Source organism: Olea europaea, unplaced genomic scaffold (genome assembly GCF_002742605.1).
Source record: "Olea europaea var. sylvestris unplaced genomic scaffold, O_europaea_v1 scaffold635, whole genome shotgun sequence".
Taxonomy (NCBI): domain Eukaryota; kingdom Viridiplantae; phylum Streptophyta; class Magnoliopsida; order Lamiales; family Oleaceae; genus Olea; species Olea europaea.
Window position 1 is genome coordinate 290,057 of NW_019264714.1, and position 20,582 is coordinate 310,638.

Below are 20,582 nucleotides of genomic sequence, written 5' to 3' on the forward strand. Positions count from 1 at the left end.
AAAACTCATATAATTTTTAAGTTTTAGTGCATTTATATACTGATTGAAGAATTTGTTATATTATTTAATTAAATATTAATAAACGATGTCATCATTGCAACCGTAATGGTCAACATTCAATGATTAATGGACATCCTAACTCACCAACATTTTTGAATCCGTCACTGTATCTAGTACAGCTCATAAATAAAGAGCTATATGCAACCTTTAACCTCATTAGATCAACCCATACGATAAGAATGAAGTACAAAATTCCAATTTCTATTAGAAGATGCTTTTAATTATTGGAGTACAATATTTCATGACCTAAAAAGATCATAGTTCACGAAATTTAATATATCTTAACATAATATAATAGAGGTACGATAGTAACAACTTAATTCTTTACTTACAACGTAGATAAGCGAAAGAAACACATGCACGTACAACAGTAACAACTACAGTAAATAGAGGCTCAGCCTAGACAGCAATTAATTGCAGTTCATCCAGAACTCTATTTGGCACAGTTTGCAAGGTCCAACCCGGTTCAACCCCATTTGCTATTTTTACTTTTATTTTTATTTTTGAGTTTTCGTCATCAATTTTGACTCTTTCTTAATCACAACTCTCAAAATTCTTTGACCAATATAAATAAAAATTGTTTTAAGTCATAAAAAGGGGGTTGTACCATGGGGAGGAAAAGAAAAAGAAGAGAGAGAGAGAGAGAGAGAGAGCTACAGATAAAATGGAGAGAAAAATCATAACAAAAATAAAGAAAACTTGGGTTTGAAGATTCGGCTTAGGCGAAACCTAGCCCAACCTATTGTATTTTTATTATTCCGTGATGTATAATCTTATTTAATTATTTTGTCTTTTACTTTCATTTCATCCCTTCTTATTCCTATCTTCTTGCCATCTTAACCTTTTTCTTCGAAAAAGAGAAGGAATAAAAAAAAGAAGACCAATCAAGCTTTAGAATATCTGAAATGAAATTATTTTTTTTTCCTTTATCTAATTTGGTATGATATGTCATATGTGTCTATCTCTCCATCAATTTCAAATTTGAAATCCCTTCCTAAATTTGTCAAGGAAATGCATTGAGTATAAAAATTCAAAAGAAAGTAAGAAATCCAGAATTTAATTTAACATTAATAATTAGGAATCCGAATTCCACAAACTCGATGATGTACTCTAATTTTTCTTGTATTTTTATAATCTCTCCCTTAATTGTTATGTCTTTTACTTTCATTTCATCCCTACTAATTTATGTCTTCTTGCCTCTTAAAAAAGAGAAGGAATTAAAAAAAGGGACCAATCACCAAAAAAAAATCAAAAATCAAAAATCAAATTTTCTTTTCTTTAACATTCTATGGACATGCATGATTAAATTTTATTTTTTTAATTGATTATATATCATTTATCTTTCTTTCTCTATCTCTCTTATTATTTATCTCTATTTTTTATGAAAAATTAAATTAGATTCTTGAAACTTTTTTTTCTTTTTTCATTCATTTTTTTGTGAAAATATCGATTTTTTAATTAAATTATAAAAGTTTATATGAAAAATTATAATTAAATTTAAATATATTAATTTTTATTTATTTTTGAAAGTTACTATACTAATAATATTGAATCATATATAATTTTGATTATTATTTATTTAATTAAGGTCTTAAATTTATTTATTTTTTCAATTTTTTTTTATTATATAGGAAGAAAAAGGGGAATTGTGGGAACTAACACCCTATATGTGAGAATTTCACATCAGATCTACGTAAATTCTATTTCAAATGAAAGTTTTCAAAAGTTTTTTGAATTCCACGAAAGTCTATTTAAGTTTTAAAATGAAAATCTATAGAAGTTTACGAAAAACTTTCACTAATCTATACAAATATATAAAAGATCCACGAAATCCACAAAAGTAATCACTTAAAAAAAGTCCATCAAAATTTTCAAAAGTCCTAATTGAATACATCCCCCTAAATTTATCTTCTTTAACAGTCATGAGCAAGTCAACTGATGACTGTGAGGCTATTTTGGATGGTATAAGGGTTAAGTTTAATAATTTATTAAAAGTTTGGGTTAAACACCTGACAAATGAACATTGAGGATACGTCTGCTACTTTTCTAAAAGGTTAAGGACAATTGTGTAACTTACTCTAGGGATGTCAAAAAAGTTCGGTGGCTCGGGCGGTCCGTTGCTCGGCTCGTGGCTCGGACCAACAGAGCCAAAGCTCGAACCGAGCCCAAAAGGGGGCAATTGCCCGAGCCCGGACCGGCCCGTTTAATTTAAAACAAAAAATAAAAAAAATAAAAATAAAGGCTAATCTGCTGCCGAACTGGCAGTTCGGCAGCTAGACAGTTCGGCGGCTTTAATTATAAAGCTGCCTGTTGGCAGCAATTACGAGAAAAAAAAAAAAAACACCAAAACACGACCCGGCTTGGCTCGAGCTTTATTTTTTTTGAGTCGAGCCGGCTCGGCTCGGACAAAAAAAAACCCGTGTTGAAAAAGCTCGAGCCGAGCACGAGCAGAAAGTTTCGGCTCGAGAGCCGACTCGGCTCGTTTACACCCCTAACTTACTCTTACCTTGGTTTGGTATGCAGTAAAAATCTAAATTTTAATTTAACTAAAAAATCAATAATTTTAATTTTATTCACAAAAGTACTCAATTTATCAATCATATATTTCATAAAATCTTACTTTTACTGATGCCGCTTTACTTAATCCCTAAACCTCCCCCTCATTTCACGGATTCTGCCAGATCAATACCACCGCGAGCGCCACCGGCGATGGCGCTTCTGCACCTTCTGCACAAAACCGCCACTACTATCCTGAACTCCAGCAAACCCCACATTTTTTCCTCCTCCTCCCACTTCTCGACATCCTTTCTGATTACCAAAACCCCTAAGAAATTCAAGAAGAAACGCAAGAAAAAGGATAGCCCTCGCACGAACCTGGTCCAAACCCAACCAAATCTTGTACGCCACTTCGAAAACATCCTTCTCAGAGATGCCCACTTCAGATTCCTCACCAAAGCTAAGGAGTTCCTCTCTAAACAACCGCAACAAGTCCTACTCCTTGACGAAGCCGGCAAACTCCACCAGCAGCTCGGCTTTCCCCGCGGCCGGAAAGTTATCAGGTCGATACAGCGCCACCCCTTAATTTTCCAAACCTACCGGCATACGGATAATAAAATGTGGTTCGGGTTTACTGATTTCATGGATGAGTTGCTGCGCGAGGAACAGGGGATTATGAATGAGTTGGAGCGAGAAAGAGTTGATGTTGTGAGGAAATTATTGATGATGTCTGTGAATAAGAGGATACCTTTGAGTAAAATTTACCATAACAGGCTCTTGTTTGGGATCCCGGAGGATTTTAGAGACAGGGTAGCAAAGTACCCGAATTATTTTCGAGTAGTTGTCGAGGAGGATGGGAAGAGAGTGCTCGAGCTCGTGAACTGGGATCCGACATTGGCGATGAGTGCATTGGAGAAGGAATTTTTGGTTGATGAGGATAAGGTGAAAAAAGCCTTTAAATTTCCTATGAAGCACGGTAAAGAATTGGAGTTAGATGTGGAGGGTGAGAGGAAGTTGAATATGTTAAACACATTGCCTTTGGTATCGCCTTATTCGGATGGGAGCAAGTTGGATTTGTGGACGTTAGAAGCGGAAAAGTATAGGGTGGGAGTGATTCACGAGTTCTTGAGCTTGACGTTGGAGAAGAGAGCTTACATACATAACATTGTTGAGTTCAAGGATGAGTTATGTCTCACAAAACATACTTATCAGATGCTTTTGAAGCAGCCTTGGACTTTTTACTTGGCTGGTACTGAGATGAATTGGTGTGTATTTTTGAAGGATGCTTATGGGGAAGACGGAGTGCTGATCAACAAAGATCCACAGATTGAATTCAATGAGAAGCTTTATATGTATGCAGAGATGCAAGAACTGGAATCTGAGAGTTATATCAGTAAGAAATGAGGGTATTTTGAGGTTTGAGTATCGTTGGATTCTAATATCTCGGAGAGTGAATTTGGAAACAGATTTTGCATAGCGTCCGGGAGATAGAGATTGATGACAAGACAATATTTAGTATATACTAACAATACGAGGTAATATTAAGGATCTTGGAGTTAATTATCATGTTTTGCTGTTAATTGAGTGAGAATCTGTTGTTACTCTCGTGACTCTCGTGTTAAAGGAATAGAATTGCTGGGAAATTATTGTAACAAGCTTCTTGTGTCTTACTCTGTTCTTCGATTCACTCTATTGTAGTGTCGTCCGTTATTTCTAGAGTTGGTAGACATTTGTAAGACCTGTTTTACCTGCTGCAAACTTGAAGCATATAATATATCCTTTTTCTTCAAACAATGTCATTTTCCATAGTTATCAATTTCCTTTCTGCAATGCCTCTACCTAGCTACCCTCCAATAGCTATTTTAATGCTGGGAACTAAGATGTACCAAAGTTGATATTATGCATTCTGAAAATGACAATTTTTCAAGGTTGTTACCATAAGATACATTTTGAATATTATTTCGTGTTTAATGCAACGTTCCTTATTGATAATGGCATCAAGGCCGGATTTTGAATCTCCTTTACGTATTTATAGCAGTATTTTGTTAGAACTAATTATGATCTGGGAATTCAATAGTCATATTGTTAAAAGCTTCCAGGTAACATCATAATGAACTGAATGCTTATGGTTGTGACATCATTGCAACTAGTGACATCAAATAGAGTGGGAAATAGAAGACAATCCTTTTTGAATGGACCGTCAATGGAAACTTTGATTGGCATATGCTTAATCCAGAACTGCTGGTTTATAATTATAAATTCAGAATTCAATAGGCAAGCAACCTGTTCCTCCTACAAGAAGACACTGATTTTCAAGCTGGTATTCCAAGAACAGTAAGTTCTAACGGGAAGAATACACAACTGACTTTTCCATCAAAGAAGAGTGATGGTTAGAACGGATTTTTGCTCCATGCCTGCTCTGGCGAGCGGCAGTTGCACTGCTCCTGTGCAGAGTGGAGGACGATGAACCCCCTCGACTGACCCTCTTCACTGTTTTTCGTCGGATGCTCCGAATGCTATTCCCAAGTGCAGCTTTAGCAATGGCTTCCGTGCCTACCTCGCGTAGCTTGTTAGGATTTATAGGCTGCTTACTGAGGAAAACCAGTTTTGGGAGAAGACTGCATATGGTCTTGCGCAATTGATCATCACCGATATTGTTGTGAACAGGATTGCCTAATAGATTTAGAGCAACCAGAGAATCGCAGTTTGCCACAAGCTGACCAAATGCTTTTGTTGTGGTTATTTTGTTGAAGCTCAAGTCCAGGACGGTTAACTTCAAAAGTCTATGCAGACCCTCAACATTACTTATTTTGTTTCCAGCAAGATAGAGCTCTTTTATGAGCATACAATTCGACAACCCTGATATGTTTACACCAGAAAAGCTCTATTAGCAACACTGAAAATATTAATCGAATGATATTTTCTTTGAAAGTGTTTTCTGTAATTCTATGGAAAGGCTTGCAAAAGATATATACCTTGACCAATTCGAGAAATTCGATTGTAACTGAGATCAAGCACCCGGAGTCGAGTTAATTCTCTCAGACCTTCGATTGTGCTTATGTTGTTCTTGGACAGTTTAAGAATGTGGAGACCCTTTGGCAGAGATCCTGGAGTTATCTGACCTGCAAATTGAGGGGGGAATATTGAACGATCAAATAATTCATTCACATCCAAAAACTGACGTTGTGCTAGAACTTGAACGGGCAATAACTGAGTGATACACACCTATGGAATTGGAAGACATATTGACTGATCGAAGGCTAGACAAATGTGAAATGGATGGTATAACTTTCAGTCCAATGCCTGTAATGTGTGCCACAGTCGATGAAGAATTCAGAGACTGGATAATGCTGTTGGCATACATAATCTCCTCGGGATTCCGATTTGCTGGTGATCTACTATTCTTAGCAGAGGGTGGGAAGAAAGTGCCATCTTCAGTGTGATCACCACTGTCGACCACGAATGGAGGCTGCACAGAAATTTCTTTCACCCAATCGATTCTTTCAAATGGAGATGATTCTGTAGGAAAAGCAACCCGCTGGTTTTGAGGCCACATGCCAGAAACTCCATAAAATCCATCCCAGCTTTGGTTACCTATGTTAAGGATGTCTTTACCCTTGCATTCCTTGCTAAATTTCTCTGCTTTTCTTGGTTCTATGGTGTCTGAACAGTATCCACCTTGTTGGTTGAGGGCGGGCTTGATTGCAATTGGCTGTGGTTTTGTGGTCCCGTCTCTATGCAGGTTCCTGTGGCTCCAGAGGAACAGTTTCCACCACAATTTTCGACTTCTGGATGGAAGTATTTGGCTTGAAGAGTGCTTCTTCAACATTGCTTTGTCTGCGCTACATTGTGTCATAGCAGAAACTGGAGTCTCAGGATAATCTAGAACTTCGTCCTGGAACTTTTCTGCTAATCTTTGTATTTCCTCGAATGATTTGGATTTGAAAGGCGGCATTTGTTCATCCACCGCGTAATTTACATTCCTTATCAAAATGTCAGAGCACGAGCGCTTAAGTATTGGAGAAGCACAAAACTCCGCCTTCCCAGTGCTGGGATCACTAATATGCCCACTTCTAATCATCTCAACGCCAGCCTTAGAATCTTCATCTACCACCTTTCGGTACTCAATATCCGTGTTGTCCCTCTTCATCAACAAATTCTCATCATGCTCGTCTCCCCCTTCGTAGTCTATCTCTTCATCATCACCCCCAACCGAACTCTCGTTATTCATCACCTTAACTGTGCACCTAGAACTCCTCGGAATATGGAGAGGAACCGGAACCCTGAAAGAAGTTGATTTCAACTCGTAATCCTGTGAAGTTTTCGTGCCATGCTCGAGCTTCACGTGCATGGTTTTGACTTCCTTCTCCTTCTACAAGCACATATGCAATTGAGATCAAAACGTGAGCATAAATAGAAGAAATAACTATGAAAGGGTTGAAATAATTCAAAGAAAATGAAAATAGATGAATTGATCAGATCATTCTTACATTCTTTTTCTTTTTCCTCCACGAAGAGCAAAAACAATTAAGAAAGGCCATTCTGAATATCGATGCACTTCTGAATAACTTCAAATTCAACCCAAGAAATCAGGGCTCTTTGCAGATTATGGAAAGAACAATTTTAGATAATGGAAATCTTAGCTATAACCAATAGGCAGTCGCCAAAGCAATGACACAGTAGAATCCGATGAATGCGAATAAGTAGAATCGAGAAGTGAAATTTGGATGTGGTGTTCTCTTGTTTCAGCACTAGCCCATTTCAAGAAGCCAAACGATTTTACCGGAAGAGGGTCGGCCAGAGTGAAAAACTGAGCAATTTTTTTCCAGAAGCTTCACCATATATATTCCTGCATGTCCCAGAAAGTTGTCAAAGATAAATTCGAAAGAAATGTAAACGTGCCTCTCTAACCTTAAAAGTCTTGAGTTTATGTAATAGAATCGGACAATTCTATGACAATTAGGACACATGGAATTATTTGTTACGATTTTATTTCTTGTTTAGATGAAGACTTTTATGATTTTTGATTACTTTTTCTGTTAGCTTTTAATTACTCATATTCTTAAGCTATCGGGATTAGGTGATTAGATTTTGTAGGTATTTTAATGATCAATTCATTACAATAAAGTTATTTTCGAGAATCATTTTTCAAGGACGCTAATTTCACTTCCACACCTACGAAGGTTTTGCGTTCTCGTCAGCATGGTAGGACTAAAGTCAAATAATGTGTAGTGCAGTAAAATTTAAACTTTTAGTCGAGGTTACGTACGAATATTTTTTATAAGAAAGACCCATACGAAGAGAATTAAAGAAACACGTGCTCGGGGAGAAAAGGAAATCTGAGTAGGTTTGAAAACTCTTAAGAAATTTACTCTTTTGAACGTAAATCTTGATTTGAGCAAACTTCGGGTAAATTAAGGAAAAACATGGGAACATAGATCCTTAAAATCTGAAAAGACTGTAGGCAGATAAATAAACAATATTTTGCGCAGGAGTAAAAGATAGTTACCCAATGAAGATAAACAGCGCCAGGTTGAGAGTTGCTGAGTTCAAATTCTTTTGAATTTGTGAAGTAGAATACAAGGCAGATTTAGGATCACTCAGATTCTGCCACTGTGCCTGTGCCTATGAAGAAGTAGAGAGAGAGAGAGAGAGAGAAGGTAAGATTGTTGGTGTGGGGAGTTACGTTACTTGCGTATAGAAATAAGAATCAATATCCAGAAAGAGACATATATATAATACGTGAATGCAACGCGCAGTGAACCTTTCTCCTTTACATATACAACACACACCATGCCTCACCTCTTAATTATACAGTTATATAAATGAATGTAGTATATTATTGACTTGTTGTCCAAAGACCCTTCTTTCTAATTTATAGCACGTTGAGTAACTTGAAAAAAAAAAAAAAACATGCAATCTTGACAAGAATGATGTTTCTCTTAGATTCGTTAGGTCCTAGAAGGAAGTTATCGACATCTTTTCATACTTAGTATCTAGAGTACTTCATTTGATTTCCTTTGTAGTATTGGACTTTGGTAGTATTTATCATGCACTTTTGAGACTGTTACCGATGGACTATTGCACAAAAAGGTTTACAAAAGCAACTTTTCTTAGTTGGCGGCCAGTGCTTGAGTTCATACAAGATCAATCCTTGTTTGCCAACCACACATTATCTAACAAAAAAAGAATGATACTTCTCAATAAAAATGAGGTTTGCCAAACGTGCTGACGGGGATGTTGGGCATGCTTTTAAGTGCTTATAAGTTGACTATACACACTTCACTTGCAAGAGCATAACTATGATTGTCCAATAATATTGCATCACAAGCATAAATTTGAAAGTTATTACATTGGAAATGGTTGATACATGCAACTTGATTTCTTGTTTCTTGTTTACGAATACAAAATTAACTTCTCAATTAGTCTTTCGTGCAAGAATGAAATAGAATCTTGTTAGATATCCGTGCTCCAAAGTATCCAACGGGAAGGAAAATGTACAGAGAGATCCAATTGCAAAAGCCGAATCAAACCTAAATCATCTCAACAGCACTTTAAATCTTACAAGTGGAACATGATAATGAATTCGAATCTTCCACTCCAATTCACCAATTTTTTATTTAAAGAAAAAAATTGGAATCACAAAGTTTTAGGTTTTGAAAAAGGGCATCAATCATATTCAACCACTTCGATTGAAATATGTTATCTATTCATGTCGTGTCTTAATCCATCACTATAAAAATTATATGTATGATAATGGCGGTAAGTATCAAAAGATTTTCTGTTTAGATTCGATTCTAGAATTTCAAAGTGGTTCAATTACACCTATAATTTAGGAGTAGATTATGTTTGAAAACAATGTAATATAATGAATTTATCATGCAAAATTATAATTCAATAAATAATCATTTTATTAAATGAAGAATGGGATAGAGTTTTGACTAGCTAAATGAAAGGAATAAAGCAAAAATTAATATGGCCAAAACAAGAGTTCAACTTTTTTCCTTAAAACGACAACGTCTCGTATAGGTGCTGACGATTTTGTGGCACTCTTTTTAGAAGATATAACGACATTGATTTATAATGGTAGTATTCCAAATTATAGTATTTGATGAATTTACTAATGTTTTGGTCTTTTTAAACCGGGAGAGAACTAAAAAAATGCAAGAAAATAATATTCGAAATTGAAATGCAAAATTCGGAATAGTGTATCAAAGAAAGGAATAATATTTTTGCACTAGAGAATTGAATTGATTTTAGGAAATCCAACATATGAGAGTCAATTTATAGATATTGAAAGATTGTGTCCAAAATACACAGTTGCTAACCAGTTGAATCTTGAATAGACACAATTTGTCTAGACAGAGATAGGCATTAATAGGAAAATCATCACTTCTAGAAGATGCTTATATAAATTAGTGGAAATTACAAAATCACAGACACTTAAAGATCACAATGCAGAAATCAAGGGGGAAGATTTTTTGTTCAAAATTCAAGTATTGATTTAACTATTAATATTAATAATAAAATATATCAACCCATTAATCTAATTCCAATCCCTAAATTCACATCTGTTCATCTTCTCTCTTCACTCTCTCCACTCAATCGACACCTCCGTCGTTGCCGCCCACTGTCGAAGACCGTCGCCCAAGTTAACAATCCATCGTTGAACTCACAGCAACGACGGCATGGACACGGTGAAGCAGAACGCCAGCACGCTTTGTGGTTTTGGATGGTGGACGGTGGACCATCGCCTACAGAAATAATCCACCATCGAACTCACAGTGACGACGGCTTAACACGGTGAACAGTTTAACCAAGCGCGAAGTAGACCACCAGTGCGATTTTAGGGTTTTGGATGGTGGATTACTGTGAGTTCAAAGAAGCAGATCCATCAAGTGCGAAGCAAAACACATCAAACAAGCAAACACTGAACTCATACCTCGAAGAAGACTACCCACTCCGACGACTCTTCACAAGCGAAGCACGTCACCAGCGTGAAGTCGAAGCGGTTTGGTGTGGTGGTGATTTTTTGGGTTTCGATGGAGTTTTGTGGTGTTTGTGGTGGTGGTTTTGGCGGTTGGCGTTGGTTTTGATGGTATTTGTATGGCGGCAGTTTTCGTGGCTGTGGATTTGACAATTGAGATGGATTTGGATGATGTTTTGGGGGGGGGAGGTGGTAGTGGCAGCGGCGATCGTGGCAGTGCGCGGTTTGATTGTGTTTTATTGAATTTGGCAGTGGTTTGGAGGTCGATTTGGTGTTGTTTGGAGGGTTTTATGTGGTTTTTGTTAGTTGTGCAAGTAGAAATGTTGGCGGGGATGGTGGATCTAGCGGTAGCACGGTAGTGGTAGTGGTGGTAGCAACGACAGTTACAAGGAGAGGGTGGTCACAATTGACGGTAATGTTGGTGGTGATGATTTGTGATCAATTATTTGGTCATCTGAGACTAATTACTCAATTGTGACCTAAAAATTTGATAACACGTGACTAAAAATTAATTTGTGATCAATTAATTATGATCGACAAATGAACTGTGACCTATAATTTTTTTTGATTTGTGACCGATGAAATAAATTGTGACCAATACAATTTTCGATTTGTGACTTCGAAATAAATTGTGACCTATACAATTTTTGATTTGTGACCTCGAAATAATTTGTGACTAATTAATTCAATAATATGTGACCAATAAATCAATTGTGACATTGTGTGTTGGTGGTGGGGGTGTTGGGGGGGGGGGGGGGGGGGGGGGGGGGGAGGTGGTAGTGGCAGCGGCGATCGTGGCAGTGCGCGGTTTGATTGTAAATGAGCTTAAAAGTAAATGAGAAGGTAAAACACGTGAATTAGAAGCATCAAATAGATTGTAACGAGCCACCCTTAGTCCATGAGCTATCCCACACGGTCAATCAAGGCGTGGATAGGGGTGTTTCCCTTGGTAAGCCGCTCGAACATAGATAAACCATTATAGGTTTACACTTAGCGGATTAGAACAGAAACTGGTATTACTCCTTATTTGTTTACTTATCTAAATGAAGTTAGACGAAATTAAATAGTGATATAATTTATTAGCGGTTAATCTCCAAATTTCTTTGGTTAGCATATCATAGATACTCTTTGACATAGAAAATGAATGGAAACATAGTTATTTTGATATGAATGAATAGAAAATAATAATAATAATTTATTTTACATAATTTCATCTGATTTAAATACAAAACTAAAAATATTTCTTTTCATTTCCATGTCTTTCCTCATTGTAAGATCGAATTTTAACAATCTCATTGGAAGATCAACTAGTGTTCAATTAGACCATGCTAAACCTTTTATAACATTTGACCACCATCATTTGAATAACCTAATTTAAGAACTTAAGAAATAAGCTTTAATTGAAAAGATAAGGGAAAAATTACATATCTAAGAAATTAATTATGACCCATTTCAAAAATAAGAAACAAGTTTAAAACTTCAAAAATCATATATTAATTAAAGATTTTAAGATCACAATTATACTATTTATGGGTCACAAGATATTTTCGATCACATATTATCAAATTAATTGTTCATAAATTATTATCCAGTTACAAATCAAAAATTTTATATATTGTTGCAAATGGAAAGTCCATTAAATTTTATTGGTGAATGACATTTGTACCCTTGTAACCCTAAAAATTATTACCATTGTATCCCTGATTCTTACCTATAAAAATAGGGTTTTGGTTTTCAATAATACACATAAAGGGTTTATTGAATTTTCTTTATTCTCTTTTCCTTTCATTTTATAACATATATCACAATTTATTCGTCAATTATAGTATCGAAAATTTTATAAATAACAAATTATTTATCGATTGCATATAACAAATTTTACAAGTCATAATTTATTTAACGGTCACAAATTATCAAATTAATTAGTCACTATTAATTTTCTAGTCATAATATAATAAATTGTGAGTCGCGATCACATTTCTAAGTCATATATTATTTACTAGTCACAAAATCAACCAAATAATTGGTTGCAAGCACTCACACTCCATTCCATCCCAGCCAAGACTACCGCACCACCACCACCCAAACACCACAAAAAAAATAAAGGTGAATTTACAAAAATGTCACGAAAAATGAAAGTTCCAAAAAATTTGTCATTTTCACTTTATATGAGCAAAAATGCTTGATTTAATGCTTGATTTGAAGGAAAATGATTGAGTTGATGTGATGATTTGATTTCTATATATAAAATATGGATAAATGTATATTTTATTGATTAATATGAATTTTTGTCAATAAAAAAGGGTAAAAAAAATTTAAAAATGAAATATAAACTACAAACCCTAACTTTTCTCCATCTTCTTCATTTTTATTGATCAAGAAGACATTTTTATTACATTTTTCATCCATTTTGAGAGGTTAACAATTACAAATTATTTATATTTTACTCTTATAGCCTTTTGTTTTGTAAATGTAATTACATCATGAGCATATTTATTTGAAAATTTTTAAACTATTATGCATTGATTTGTTTTGGTTTTGGGGTCCTTTACAAAAAGTTATTATCATCATTAAGGTTTTGAGTAATTTCTTCCATTCAAACCAAACATTGTTTTCATTAAGGGAGATTGATAGGCATTTTTATGTAAAAATGTATTTTAGAACATGTTTCGCGCAGGTAGTCGCTAACAATTAAAAAAGGGATCAGACGATTGTGTAAGGAACAAACCTCTTGAGACAAAATTCCAAAAATGGGTGTTTTATTGGCGATGATTTACAATTGGAATTTAAACAGAATGCCTCCAAGGGGTACGTGCAAGCACACGAGTGCTAAAAGAAATGTTTAAATTTAAACTAAGAAATCGAAATTACATATTCTCTATTTGAGAGTATTTGATTCGGGGTCCTTTTCTCTATATCTTCTCTTCCTTTTATATTCCCTTGATTATTTCTTCGTGGTAAACCGCTTGGAAACTGCTTGATTGCTGTATAACTACCCACTTTCTTTATGGTGGCTAATTTGTCGTGGAACTGCCATCTCTAACTGTTGTCATTACTCTTTGTCGCTCAACTGCCTTTAACTGGGCTCCTTGAATCGTGGAATGTGTTAAGATCACTCAATAACTGCTTCAACAGCTGCTATTCTAGATAACCATAATGTTATGCTTGCTAAGATCCTGGGCGATTCGAAGGTTTGGGCGAGAACAGGGTCATCGCTCTGGGTAACCATAAGGTACTCCATTCGCTCAGATTCTGGGCGTCTTACAAGCTTGGACGATAATGTTACCGTGTTCGTGGGCTTCCATCGCATTCCTCAATAATCTTGTTTGGACCTTTATCTTGGATTCCCCAATTGAGCTTCACTCTTTGGGCTATTTGACTTGGACTGTACTTTTAGTGTATCAACAATTACCCCCCAATATGGCAGAATTAATACTAATTATTAATCTTTGCCATATTCACTTTGTATTTTCTAGCAATGTTTGAAATTTCCAAGAATTTCAATTATTATTTCCTTCTATAGTTTGAAAAAGTGCAACGTTACAAACCTTTATAAACTAAAAGGACACGCTATTTCATTGCACCACTCAACCACGTCTATATTTCGCGCTTTTTCCTCGCTATTTTATTGTTCATCTTCTTGCTTCTCTGCTACGTTTCCCAGGCGAACCTCATCAAAACTGTACTTTGTTTCCAATGGCGACTTCACAAACTCAATCTGATGATTCCTTTAGTTCCGAAGATTTTCAAAAACTCATTACTAGGTCATATGTAAATCCAAACTTCCTTACACAAGTAAGTGCTGACCTCAATGAATTTTACTTGGATCCATCGTTCAATAATGCCGAAGTCGTTGAAAAAGTGGCGGTGGGCCAGCTGTTCCCTTGCACTCAAGGTCCTCCGTTCCTGAACTCTTTGCCATTAAGGCCGATTCGCGAAAAAGGTATTCGCACGTGGCCCAAATCTAATGTTATTTTTCGTAGATTGCATGCATGTCTTGTGAATCATGGCCCCAGTAAGGCAATTTTTGATCGCGCTAGGATTTCAGATTTATTAGAAATTACTCTTCAACCCCCAATTTTTGACCCTTTTTTCCTATTGCTTTGAGTTTTTGGTCTTCAGAGTATAACACATTTATTTTCCCTCTTGGTCCCATGTCTATTACTCTAAGAGATGTTGGAGCCCTAGTAAATCTTCTACATTTGGGCGATACCATCTTTCCTAGTATTTTGATTTTCAGTGTTGCTCCAAAATTTGACAAGAAACTTACTAAGTCCTATTAAAGCCCGCAAAGCTTTTATAATCACTCAAGCACTGAACCTTCCCATGCTGAGCGTGTGGTCTTTCTTTAGATTTGGCTTTGTAAATATATTCTATGCATGCCAAGTATGAAACCTTCTATGAGCTACTTACCCATAGCGCATGAATTGGCACGTGGTAGGCCTTTGAACTTATGTTCTTTCTTTCTAGCTGACCTTTATAGAGGCATGGCTTTCCTCTAGTTTCAACTGAAGAATGGTGCATCTCCCATTGGCAGTGACCCCCTTTGGTTCACTCAGCTGTGGTTGAGAGCATATTTTCCACCACTTGGTGCTCCATCTATTTCCAGTCGTTCTGCTAGCTGCTATGGGCTAACCATTAATCCACTGACCCTTGTAAATATGTTAAGTAGGGACATTTTTTCATTCTTTTATTCCTTAAATTTGATTCCTTCTTTCTTTCCTTTTCCTGCCCATTTGACCCCAAATTATGTGCAACCTCTATCCACCCTAGACAGTGTGAGTGCCTCTCTGCTTGTTTGGGTTCAATTTTTGATTGGGAGGGAATTGTTCCACGATATCTTAACTGGAACAAATGCCAAAGTTGGGGTTGAAATATAAGCTCCCCAATTTTTTGTTCGCCAACTTGGTTTTGGCCAAACTTGGCATGTCCCTCCTTGTTACTCTAAAAATCTGACAGATCGCTTTCACACCATTAATAGGGCAGAGGCACAAGCTATAGATGTTCGCAACATTCTTTTGATGAGAAATTTTTCATTAGCCCCTTTCAATTCTAGCCGTGCTGTCCATCCTCTTTTTGAACAACTTTGGCCATCAGTAAGCCGTCGATTGTTTGCAACTGATGCTAATCGTGCCTTCCATTTACTGGACCAGCCAGGCACTCCCTCTACTTCCCCTGTTTTGGTCACCCTTGTGTCCATTAGGAATCCTTCTTCCCCTACTCGTGCTAAACATTCCATCCATCCATCTATTTCTCTACCTGCCAAGGCTACTGCAGCTAAAAGTACCTTAAGCCGCAAATAGCCAGTTTCAGCATCTCCCACTTTGCAGGATGATGATGATGGCGATGATGATGCTCCCCTCTTCCATAGGGGAAAGGTAATTGAATTTGTTTATTTCCAAACATACTTTTCTATGTACTAATGATTTATCTGAATTCCTCAGAAAAGTTCAGCCTCACCTTTGAAGGCTTTGGTTCTGGCAGCCCCTACTCCATCACCTTCTGTTGAAGCTGCTTCGTCCAAGTTAGCTGATGAAGGAATTATGCTTAAAGAGAAATCCTTAGTCCTGGAACCTTCATGTAGAAAGGCCACATTCTTTCTAGGGAGCCGACCCCCAAACGTCAAACCAGAAGGTAATACATATTTTGATGTTTTACCTTTGCATGTGCTACTGGTTTCTGATTCGTTGCTTCTTGAATTATGCAGAGGCTCTCATGGTCCTGCCCGTTGTAGCACAGTCTTCTCGCCCAGATAAGGGTAAGTCCCCACAGGTGGTGAAGTCAACTGGTGATAGGCCTGAACTCCCCAAGATTGCTGATAAGGTAACATTTTGCTTCACTTTCATTTTCGCTTCGTTTATTGTAGTGAACCTCATTGTTGGCATCTTCTTTTGCAAGATGCTGATGACATTGTGCGTTCCATCCAGGACTTGTTTACTTCCTGGGGACAAGTCAAGACGCCTCGCCCTACTTCAGCCAGTTATCCTTCTGCTTCTTCAGAGGAAAATATGAAGCTTCTCAAACAGTCGGTATTTGAGTACGTATCTTTCATGGACATGGATATCGGCCAGGCTAGTGCTACAAAACATAAGGATAAGCTTGAGCTGTTGAGTGTGAAATTGGCGCAAGCACTTACACTTCCGTCGCTCAATGTTTTTGTTGACTTTAAAGCAACGTTGAAGGTTGTTCACTCTGACATCCTCTCCTTGCTAGCCAAAAATGTTGAACTGAAGGCCAGGAGTACTCAATACCTTCATGCTGCATCTGAAAGAGAGTCTTTGCTTCTAGAGATTAACAAAGCCGAGGATGAATTAAAAGAAATCTCTTCCGACGTTATGATCGAAGGCTCTCTAATGACAAGTTTGGCTTTGGCTGTAGAGATGAAGGAGTTTCAAGTAAAAATGGACGACTGTAGGGCGAGAATGGTTGCTAAGAAGCATAATGCTTCCTAAGGAATTGAACGAACCAAGTCTTTGGTTGAGCAGTACAAAAAGCTGGAAGTTGATGACGATTTTGTAGCTGAATTAAACGTCGCTTCTTCTCAGCAGAGCGAAGATTGGGGGAGACTCAGGGAAAGAATTCGTTCGGCCTGGGGTGAATTGTAATTAAGATATCTAATGCCTTAACTTTCCTTTTTTAATTTCGTACTAATTGTCATTGCTAATTTTGAATGTAACAGCAATTATTGTCGTTAATGAACGACTAATTTGTGTACTTGCGTATTAATTGACGTTGTCCTTAATCGTCAAACTTTCAAGTATTTAATTGCTTTACGCTAAAATTCATGTACATTCTTCCTTGGTATTTTCGTCTTTTTTCCCAAGACTTTGGGCCATTTGGTTTTAGTTATTAGGCACGAATGTGGCCGTTCACATTCTGTCTTTTCATTTTCACGCTTCTATAAATACGTGTTTATTTCGCATTCATCATTTTCATTTCCATTCTTTTCTTCAAAAACTAATTTGCTGCCATCGTTTGGCATCTCAACAATTGATCCAAAATTTTGTCTTCCATAGAAATGGATCATTTGATCCTCCCATTTTGCTACCTATTTTGATGTCACTTTTGGTATGGGAGATATAGGAAATATTTTTTGACCAGCAAAGTTCTTCCCATCGTCTCAATGATGGAAGGCAATTTTTGAGGATGCTTTTCAAGCCACTTTGCTTGCTGAGAGTGCTTCTTAATCTCCTTGCCCATTATTGCAGCAATACGATAGGCAGGCGATTTGAGGGTGCTTTTCTTCCTTTTTGCTTGTTGAAAGTGCTTCTCAACCTCTCTGCCTGCCCTTGCAGCAGCGCGATCAGGACAACGACCAAGGCCGGTTCACCCTTTTGCTTGGTTATTGACCGAGGAATTAGTTTGCTCTCAATTGTAGCTTATAGAACATTTAGTACTTTGTATCTCACAATTTGTAATGTATATTTGATAACAAAGGAATTTATTTTGAACGTATTTCATTCTGACCCTATTTGTCTACAATCGTTCAACGCAATTTGATTATACTTTTATTTGTTCGTTCTCCCATAAGGAGGGAACATACTTTTTTAAATATTTGATATTAATGAACCTCATGTGCTTGGTGCTATCTAAATCTTCTAGATGGTAAGCTCCATTAGGCAACACACTATTTACTTTATATGGCCCTTCCCAATTGGGTGACCACTTGTCATACTTTAGATCCTTGCTATCGAAAGGGAGTATTATTTTCCAAACCAACTCGCCCAGGCTAAATGACTTGGCTATAACTTTTTTACTATAAAACTTAGCCATCTTTCGTTTTTGAACTTGCAATCTACTTAGGACGTCTAACTTTAATTCGTCCAACTCCAGTAAGTTTTGAACTAGTGATTCAGTATACTCACCATCACTTAACTTATGTTGAAAACACACTCTGATTGATCGCACATCGATTTTCATAGGTAAAACGGCCTCATGTCCATAAGTAAGTTAGAAAGGAGTAACTTTGGCGCTTGACCGAGGCGACGTCCTATAAGCCCATAAGGCCTTGTTTAGACATTCATGCCAATTTCTAGTATTTTCATCTATCATTTTCCTTATGATACTTTTTAGAACCTTATTAGAAGATTCTGCTTGTCCGTTAGATTGAGTGTAATATGGTGTGGAGTTCACTAATTGAACTCCAAACTCGCTCAAGAATTTATTCACTTGATCTCCATTTAAAGAAGTTCCGTGATCTACCATCAAAGTTTGTAGAATCCCAAATCTATAAATAATATGATCACGGATAAATTCTATGACACTCTTTTGGGTGATCTCTTTTAAAGGTACCGCTTCTACCCACTTAGTGAAAAAAATCAGTTGCAACTATAACGAAGGTATGTTGCTTGGACGATGGGGGATAAATCTTCCCTATCAGGTCTATTGCCCAACCCTTGAACGGCCAGGGTTTGATAATGGGTGTCATCTCTCTTGCTGGCGGCCTTTGTATTGGACCATTATTTTGATATGCTAAACAACTCTTCACATATTGAATACATGATTCTCCCATCTTGGGCAAAAAATAACCATTCCTAATAATTAACCATCTCATCTTTTGGCCAGCTTGATGAGCTCCACATATCCTTTCATGTACTTCAACATGATCGTTTTGGCTTCTTGCAAACTTAGACATTTTAGTAATATACTATCAAAGAGTTTTTTAAACAACTCTTCATCTATCAGTGTAAAGTTTAGCAAACGCAACTTCATTTTTCTACTACCTCCTTTATTAGGTTCTTTAAGGAACCTTTTAATCTTTGCCCTCTAATCTATTGCATCTCCATCTTGTATGCAATGAATTTCTACCCTTCTCGCCCTTCTTTGGACTACGGGCAATATTACTCCATATTCATAAGTAGATTTTCAATTTAAAACCTTTGAATACCCTGAAACCATCTGGGCCAACTCATTTGCTATGTCATTATATATCCTATTAACACACTGAAATTCTACTTGGTCGAATTCTTCAAACAATTCTTGGGCGATTTCATATTGACTTATAATGGAATCACTTTGACACCTAAAATCACCAATCAATTGGGGAATTACCAATTGAGAATCGCCTCTAATGATCACATTCTTTACCTCCGTATCTATCATTAATTCTAAGCCCACGATTAAGGCTTCATATTCGGCTTGATTGTTGGTGCACATCCTATCTAAAGTGAATGCCAACTTGTAACAAATCCCTAAAAGATTTATCAATGTTACTCCTACTCTTGCACCTTTAGAGATTTTCAATCCATCGAAATATAAAACCCAAGGTTTTAATTTGAATGAATTGATTTCTAATTCTATTTCCTCAGGCATGTCAAGGCATGGATGATCGGCCAGAAAGTTAGTCAAAGCCTGATTTTTTATTACCTTTTGGGGTATGTATTGTATTTCGAATTTCGATAATGCTAACATCCAAAGGCCTACCTTTTAGTGTAAAATAGGGTGAGAGAACATATATTTAACCAAATTTATTCTAGAAATCAAATAAATGCTTACGGGTCGCAAATAAGCCCTTAATTTCGTACATATGAAATACAATGCAAGACATAATTTTTCAATGACAGAGTAATTAAATTCACATTTTGTTAACCGTCTACTCAAGTAGTAAATCGCCCTTTTTCACCAAATTGGTCTTCTTGCACGACCATTCCAGCTATTGATTATTGTTCAACCGATATTTATACTTTCATTGGCCGTCCTTGGATTTGTGACACCAACACTGATGGACTTGATAAATATGTTCTTCTTTCCAGATGAATTCGTCATAATTTTTCAACTTTAAAAGTGGCGAAAAAGCTTTAGTTCGCCCTGTACAATTAGAAATAAAGCGTCTTAAAAAATTTACTTCGCCTAGAAACCTTTGCAATTCTTTTTTATTGCTAGGAGATTTGGCCTCTAAAATAACCTTCACTTTATTTTTATCAAGTTCAATCCCCCTTTTGTGTACTAAGAAGCCAAGGAAGTTTCCTGCATTAACGCCAAATGCACATTTCAAGGGATTCAATTTTAGTTTATATTACCTCATTCGCTCAAATGAACA

At 36.5% G+C, this 20,582-nt stretch overlaps 2 protein-coding genes across 2 annotated transcripts; one reads left to right on the plus strand and one right to left on the minus strand.

The window, feature by feature from the left end:
* Positions 1–2,675: 2,675 nt before the first annotated feature.
* LOC111389931 (protein WHAT'S THIS FACTOR 1 homolog) lies at positions 2,676–4,350 on the plus strand. Its single transcript, XM_023014918.1, has one exon. It carries the CDS (start codon positions 2,689–2,691, stop codon positions 3,958–3,960), a length of 1,272 nt encoding a protein of 423 aa, XP_022870686.1. The 5' UTR covers positions 2,676–2,688; the 3' UTR covers positions 3,961–4,350.
* Positions 4,351–4,783: 433 nt separating this feature from the next.
* Positions 4,784–8,292, minus strand: LOC111389930. Its single transcript, XM_023014917.1, has 5 exons — positions 8,066–8,292; positions 7,047–7,405; positions 5,782–6,928; positions 5,532–5,678; positions 4,784–5,415 (listed from the first exon to the last, which is right to left on the minus strand). Exons 2-5 carry the CDS (start codon positions 7,095–7,097, stop codon positions 4,898–4,900), a joined length of 1,863 nt encoding a protein of 620 aa, XP_022870685.1. The 5' UTR covers positions 7,098–7,405; positions 8,066–8,292; the 3' UTR covers positions 4,784–4,897.
* Between the last annotated feature and the right edge of the window lie 12,290 nt (positions 8,293–20,582).

What these genes read in the sequence shown, in the direction of transcription:
- LOC111389930 (XM_023014917.1), bottom strand. Translation starts at nt 7,097, where the DNA reads ATGGCCTTTCTTAATTGTTTTTGCTCTTCGTGGAGGAAAAAGAAAAAG. An exon ending in TATGTCTTCCAATTCCATAG is followed by an intron (nt 5,679 to 5,781) that starts GTGTGTATCACT and finishes CTCAATTTGCAG; the next exon opens with GTCAGATAACTCCAGGATCT. An exon ending in AATTTCTCGAATTGGTCAAG is followed by an intron (nt 5,416 to 5,531) that starts GTATATATCTTT and finishes TAAACATATCAG; the next exon opens with GGTTGTCGAATTGTATGCTC.
- LOC111389931 (XM_023014918.1), top strand. Translation starts at nt 2,689, where the DNA reads ATGCCGCTTTACTTAATCCCTAAACCTCCCCCTCATTTCACGGATTCT.